Source organism: Bison bison, unplaced genomic scaffold, assembly GCF_000754665.1.
Source record: "Bison bison bison isolate TAMUID 2011002044 unplaced genomic scaffold, Bison_UMD1.0 scf7180017864275, whole genome shotgun sequence".
NCBI classification, from domain to species: Eukaryota; Metazoa; Chordata; class Mammalia; order Artiodactyla; family Bovidae; genus Bison; species Bison bison.
Genome location: NW_011494847.1, coordinates 166,966 through 174,704, shown reverse-complemented (window position 1 = coordinate 174,704; position 7,739 = coordinate 166,966). Strand labels below are relative to the sequence as shown.

Below are 7,739 nucleotides of genomic sequence, written 5' to 3'. Positions count from 1 at the left end.
GGCCACCTCATGGGAAGAGTTGACTCATTGGAAAAGACTCTGATGCTTGGAGGGATTGGGGGCAGGAGGAGAAGGGGATGACAGAGGATGAAATGGTTGGATGGCATCAGCGACTCAATGGACATGAGTCTGAGTGAACTCTGGGAGTTGGTGATGGACAGGGAGGCCTGGTGTGCTGCAATTTATGGGGTTACAAAGATTCGGACATGACTGAGTGACTGAACTGAACTGAATAGTAAGTAATAGATTTTTCAATAATCAGTTGGGACTCTGGTTGCCAGTATCTATTTCTAGTCATGCTAAATCAGTATTTAAAAAGAAAAAGTCTGTGATTTTCTTAGAAAAACACAACCAATTTTTAGAGAAGCACAAAGTAAAAAGTGCTATTAAGCCTTCTAAAGGGTTTGAAAACCATGATATCAAAGAGGGTTTGGTTATTGGAAAAAGTATTCTATGGTTTTTCACATTACCACCACTAACTACCTTCCCAGATGCAGTGCATTTTGGTGTAAGGCCAATTCTGCACTGTGGCCACGAAGCATATTCAGCAGCTTGTAGTGAGTAGGGTGCTTCCCTGTTGACTCAGCAGTAAAGAATCCACCAGCAATGCATGAGCTGTGGGAGATGTGGGTTCAATCCCTGGGTTGGGAAGGTCCCCTGGAGGAGGGCATGACAACTCACTCCAGTATTCTTGCCTGGAGAATCCCACGGACAGAGGAATCTGGCAGGCTATAGTCCATAGGGTTTCAAAGAGTCGGACGTGACTGAAGCGACTTAGCACGCATCCACACAGTGAGTAGGAAGGCAGCATGAGGGCCTTAGGGCTGTTGAAGGAGGATGGTTCAAGGTCAAGGCAAACTACACGGTATGCTTCTCCACTTGAAGTGAAATTAAAATGAGTACTCTGGGATTACCCTAGAGAGGAAAAAGTGGTCAGAGAAGAGAACCCCATAGCTGTATGTGGAAGAGACAAAGGGTGGATGTGATTATAATTGTGGTAGGGGTATGGAGCTACCTTGGGGGGGTGGAAAGTGCAGACCTGTTGGAATGGGATGTAGACCTGTATATATGGGATGATTGCTTGGTTATGAGCCTCATATATATTGTTAACACCAAGCATAGCATCTTCTTTTCTTCTCCAATTCACTTCCTATAAACATTATAGAAGTTTTTACAAGGATGAACACTCTGCATTCATAACTGAAGGAGGGCTCTGAAATAAATAAATAATCCACTATGGAGCCATACTTCCTTGTATTTAAAAATTATGCTGAACCAAGAATATTAAAATAATGAGTCTGCTTACTTACCTTCACCAGTGCAGCTTGAACTGCTGATTCGCTTTCTGTATCTAAGGCAGACGTAGCCTCATCTAAGATCAGAATCTTCGGGTTTCGAACTAAAGCTCGAGCAATTGCAATTCTCTGTTTCTGTCCTCCACTCATTTGAGTTCCTTTTTCCCCTACCAAGGTATTAAATTTCTAATGAAAATTAGGAAAGAAAACAGAAACAGAAGGCAGCATGGTCAGATGATTAGAACAGGAAATGGCAGTCACAGTTGTGGATTTTTTTTCTCATTTATTTATTTATTGAACTTTTTATTTTGTATTGGGGTATAGCCGATTAACAATGTTGTTAACAGTTTCAGGCAAAAAGCAAAGGGACTCAGTCATATATATATGTGAATTCATTCTCCCCCAGATAGTTGTGTTTTAATGCCAGATTAATCACTGCTACAGCCTGGATAGTATTTGATCTATGATTTAGCATAATCTAGGATTTTAAGGAAGATTAACAATAATTTGAACCAATTTTCAAAGTTTTAAAGACACTTTTATAATGCACTGTAGTGCACTGTAGTACAAATAATTTATTATTTAAATTATTTATTAGTAATTTAATGTATTACCCATAATTTCCTTTATATTCTGAAAAATAGTATGAAAAAGATTACTGCAAAAACAAACTTCTTCCTCAAAACGTTTTTTCAATCTTGGGAGACTTTTTGGGCCTTCTTTTACTCTTTTTTGATACATATATCTTTAAGAAAGTATATATTGTTAGATATTTGAAGTTGGAGGTAATTTCTAGAACTAATGAAGCATAATTAGTAATACTCTATTGTGCTAACTCCCTGATACAAACTTCATTTCTTCAAGGACTTACTTTCAAATACTATTTCTAAACTTTTAACTTCTAGAGTTTGACCTTTACATTAAAAATGTGCATGCTAAGTCGCTTCATTCATGTCTGACTTTTTGCAACCCTATGGGCAATAGCCTGCAAGGTTTCTCTGTACATGGGATTCTCCAGGCAAGAATACTGGAGTGGGTTGTAATGTCCTTCTCCAGGGGATCTTCCTGACCTAGGGATAACCTGCACTGGCAGGGAGGTTCTTTACCACTAGCACCATCTGGGAAGCCCCACATTAAAAAAAAAAAGTATATATATACACACACACACACCTTATTGATGAATAATTTTTCATGATAAAATGCACCTGTTTTAAAAGAATAGTTGTATGAGTTTTGAAAAATGCATGTATCCATGTTATTACCACCCAAATAAAAACAGAAAATTTCCTTCATCCTAGAAAGGTTCCAAATGACCCTTTCCAGTCAAAACCCACACCTTGCCTCAGGTACCACTGATTTGATATTTATCACTATAAATTAATTTTGCTAGTTCTACAATTTCACATAAATAGAATCACAGAGTGTGCACTTATTTTTGAAGTTTGATGGCTTAAGTTTCATTTGGTCTGGGATTCATGGTAAATTATGTGTATAAAGTATGAGGTAAGGGCCACGTTTCTTTCTTTTTAACACATGGATATCCAATTTTTCCAGCACCATTTGTTGAAGAGACTTTCTTCTCTCCCCCTGAATTACACTGGCTTTATCAAAAGTCAATTCACTAGATATATGTGGGTCTATTTCTAGACTCTGTTATGTTCCACTGACTTACACGTCCATTGCTATGTCAATGCCTGTGTATGCTCAGTTGTGTCTTACCCTTGGCGACCCCATGAACTGTACCCTGCCAGGCTCTTCTGTCCTTGGAAATTTCCAGGCAAGAATATTGGAGTGGGTTGTCATTTTCTACTCCAGGGGTCTTTCCAACCCAGAGTTCGAACTCGCATCTCCTATGTGTCTTGCATTTCCATCAGCCACCTGGGAAACTCGCTGTTAGGTAATTATCACTGTCTTAATTGCTGTCTTAAAATTAACTATTGTAGGTCTTCCAGTTCTGTTGTTCTTTTTCCACAACTGTTTTGACTATTATTGGTTCTTTAGATTTCTAAGTAAATTTTTTAATCAGCTTCTTGACTTCTGCACATGAAAAAGACAGCTGAGATTTTGATTGAGATAGCATTAAATTTATAGATTGGTTTGGGGAGAATGCATATCTTTAAAAATATTCAACCTCTAAATCAATGAATAAGATACATCTTATTTATTATATTTAGGTATTCTTTAATTTCTCTAAGCAGCATTCTATAGTTTTCACATAGAAGATTTACAGATCTTTCATTATATTTATTCTATTTTATATTTTTAATGCTATTGTGAATGCCACTTTTAATTTCATTTGTAGTTGTTGCTACTATTCTGAGAACCAGTTTATTTTTTTTGTAGTTATACGTCTTATTAAGGTTACCTATCCACTTCTTTTTGAGTGAGTTTTTGTGGTTTGTGTCTTTCAGGGAATAGAACCTCTTCTCTGTTGTCAATATTACAGGCATATCTTTATTTGTAGTATTCCTATATCAACCTTTTAATGTCTTTGGGATTAACAATGATGTACCTTCTTTGATCCCTAATATTCATAATTTCTCTTCTCTTTTTTGTTTCTTCATCAGGTTTGCTATAGTTTTACTGATTTTACTGATCTTTTTAAGGAATCAGCTTTTAGTTTCACAGTGACTATTTCTAATGTTTTCTGTTTTTAATTTCACTGTTTTCTGCTCTAGTCTATATTATTTCTCTTCTACTTGCTTTGCATTTGATTTGCTCTTCTGACTCTAGTTTCTCAAGATGCAAACTCAGTTAATGGATTTTAGATCTTTTTCTTTTCTCAAGTAAGCACTTGATACTGTAAGTTTCTCTTAAAGCAGTTGATCCTTGAACAACATAGGTGCTAGGAACACCAACCCCCATCCAGTCAAAAATCCAAGTATAACTTTACAATCCGTCCTCTGTGTCCACATCCTTGAATTCCACCAGCTGGGGGTCATGTAGTGCTACAGTATGTATTTTTTGGAAAAAATTCCTGTATAAGTGAATACGTACAATTCAAACCCATGTTGTTGAAAGATCAAGTGTATTCCACAAATACAGATACCTTTTGTTTTCATTTTACTTCAAAAGTTTTTAATTTTTCTTGAAACTTCCTATTTGCACCATATATTATTTAGAAGTAGGTTCTTTAATTTGCAAATATTTTTGGATTTTCTAGGTATATTTCTGTTATTGATGTCTACATTTTAATTCTATTATGGCCCAAGGACATACTTTGTATGTTTCCTTTGAAATTATAAACATTTTTTCTTTCAATGTCGAGAATATTATCTAAGTGAACATTCCACATGCACTTAAGAAAAATGTTTTATGCTGTTATTGGGTGAAACTGTCTATAAATATCAGTTATATCTAGTTGGATGATAGTATTGTTGAGGTTGTCTATAACCTTAGATCTTTTGCCTACTTGTTCTATCAAGTATTAAAGTCTTCAGCTAAAATTGTGGATTTGCCTGTTTTTCCTTTCAGATGTATTGTTTTTGCTTCATGCATTTTGAAATTTTTTTGGAAACTTTTTAAAAAGACTTAAAAATAATAGATTAAAAAAAAATAGTGTTATTTATTTATTTGGCCGTGCTGGGTCTTCATTGCTGTGTGGGCTTTTCTTTAGTTGCAGTGTGCAGGCTTTTCATAGCGGTGGCTTCTCTTGTTGCTGAGCATGGGCTTTAGGGCACATGGGCTTCAGTATTTCCGGCGGGAGGGCTCAGTAGTTCTATAGCACAAGCTCAATAGTTGTGGTGCATGGGTTTAGTTGCTTTAAGTCATGTGGGATCCTCACAGACCAGGGATTAAACCCAGGTCTCCTGCATTGGCAGGTGGATTCTTTACAACGGAGCCACCAGGGAAGCCCTAAAGATTTTTTTGATGTGAACCATTTTTAAAGTCTTTATTGAATTTGTTATAATATTGCTCTTTCTTCTTCTTTTATTAATGTTTTTCGTTTTTTGGCCCTGAGGCATGTGGGATCTTAGCTTCCTGACCAGGGATCGAACTTGAACCCCCTGCACTGGAAGGGGAAGTCTTAACCACTGGACTGATACAGAAGTCCCTTGAAATTTTGCTTAAGTGAATAAACATTGAGATTATGGGTGTTTTTTTTTATTTGCCTATGGATCATGGTTCCCTGTTTCTTGGCACATCTAGATATTGTAGAATATATATTGAAATCTATGCATAATATGCTGAAGAGACTCAGTTCTGTTTTCTTCTGAGGAAAATGTTGATTTTACTCTCATATGCATGTGTGTTTGCTAAGTTGCCTCAGTCATGTGCAACTCTTTGCGACCATATGGACTGTAGCCCACCAGGATCCTCTGTCCTTGGGATTCTTCAGGCAAGAATACTGGAGTGGGTTGCCGTGCCCTCTTCCAGGAGATCTTCTCAACCCAGGGATCGAGCTTGCGTCTCTTACGTCTCCTGCACTGGTAGGTGGGTTCTTTACCACTAGCACTACCTGGGAAGCCCTTTAACTCTCCTAGGCAATTCAAATATTAACTGATCATCCTGGTTTTATGCTTTGTTGTGGTAAATCTGTTGTTGTTCAGTCACTTACTCTTTGCGACCCCATGGACTGCAGCGCGCCAGGCTTCCCTGTCCTTCACCATCACCTGGAGCTTCCTCATTTAAAGAAAGCCTCAAAACTTGTCAGGACCTAATATACAAGTTCTGTCTCCTTTAGGGTCTTGTCATCACTTGGTTTTAGGATTTGTTAGAGCAGATTATTTAGAGTCAGCCTTATTCTAAGGTGTGGTCTTTACTTCTAAGGTGTGATTTTTTTTTTTTTTTTTTGGTGTCTCAGCTATATGCCTGAGGTATAAAGAGGTGTTAATGTGACTGACCTCTCTACTCTGGCTGGGTTGTGTTTTCAACAGCTCCACCACACTGCCTGACTTTGAGTATCTCTGCTCTACTATAGCTTTGTAGCAGCTGCTCTCCTGTAAGCCAGGGGTAATCTTATATCCGAGAAGGGAAGGATGCTTACATGGTCATCTGCTCCACCCCCCCCCCCACCGCCATGTCCACAGCTCTTTTATTTTGGCTCTTCAGTTTCTTAAGCTGCCCTGAAATTCTATCCTCAGTGGGACTGACATGTTCTCTTTAAATTCCATTTTACAGAGATGTGATGGGGTCATAATTTGTTCCCAGGAAGCATGCTGGACATTCATGGACTTTCTTCAAAAGTTTCCTTTCTCTCAGGAATCATAGTTTTGTGCTACCGCTTATCTAATGCCTGGGAACAATTGTCCTATGCCTCATATATTCTAGTCCGTTTTATAGCTGTTCATGGGGAAAAGCTAGCAAGTATCAGTTAATCCTAACATATTAATTAAAAAATATGTGTGTATCATAGTTGGCTTCCCTGGTGGCTCAGATGGTAAAGAATCTGCCTGTAATGCAGGAGACCTGGGCTTAATCCCTGGGTTGGGAAGATCCCTTGGAGGAGGGCATAGCAACCCATTCCAGTATTCTTGCCTGGAGAATCCCCATGGACAGAGGAGCCTGGTGGGCTTACAGTCCATGGGTCGCAAAGAGTTGGGCATGACTGAGTGACTAAGCACATCACAGAAGGATTAATGGTATTTATTTATTTATTTTTCTTTTTAATTTATTTTTTTATTGAAGGATAATTGCTTTACAGAATTTTGTTGCTTTCTGTCAAACTTCAGCATGAATCAGCCATAGGTATACATATATCCCCTCCCTTTTGAACCTCCCTCCCATGTCCCTCCCCATCCCACCCCCTCTAGGTTGATACAGAGCCCCTGTTTGAGTTTCCTGAGCCATATAACAAATTCCTGTTGGCTGTCAATTTTACATATGGTAATGTAAGTTTCCATGTTACTCTTTCCTTATATCTCACCCTCTTCTCCCTTCTCCCCATGTCCATAAGTCTATTCTCTATGTCTGTTTCTCCATTGCTGCCCTGTAAATAAATTCTTCAATACCGTTTTTTTAGATTCTGTATATATGTGTTGGAATATGGTATTTATCTTTCTCTTTCTGACTCACTTCATTCTGAATAATAGGTTCTAGGTTCATCCACCTCATCAGAACTGACTCAAATGCATTGCTCTTTGCGGCTGAGTAATATTCCAATCACTGCAGATGGTGATTGCAGCCAGGAAATTAAAAGACACTTATTTCTTGGAAGGAAAGTTATGACCAACCTAGATGGCATATTCAAAACCAGAGACATTACTTTGCCAACAAAGGTCCATCTAGTCAAGGCCATGGTTTTTCCAGTGGTCATGTATGGATGTAGAGTTGGACTGTGAAGAAAGCTGAGCGCTGAAGAATTGATGCTTTTGAACTGTGGTGTTGGAGAAGACTGTTGAGAGTCCCTCGGACTGCAAGGAGATCCAACCAGTCCATTCTAAAGGATATCAGTCCTGGGTGTTCTTTGGAAGGAATGAGGCTGAAGCTGAAACTCCAATACTT

At 38.2% G+C, this 7,739-nt stretch overlaps 1 protein-coding gene across 1 annotated transcript in view; it reads right to left on the bottom strand.

The window, feature by feature from the left end:
- ABCB5 (ATP-binding cassette, sub-family B (MDR/TAP), member 5) overlaps nt 1-7,739 on the bottom strand; it is a 118,318-nt gene that overhangs the window by 79,546 nt on the left and 31,033 nt on the right. The window contains exon 13 of the mRNA XM_010848835.1: nt 1,311-1,481. Coding sequence (XP_010847137.1) covers nt 1,311-1,481 — 171 coding nt within the window. The remainder of the gene's footprint in view (nt 1-1,310; nt 1,482-7,739) is intronic.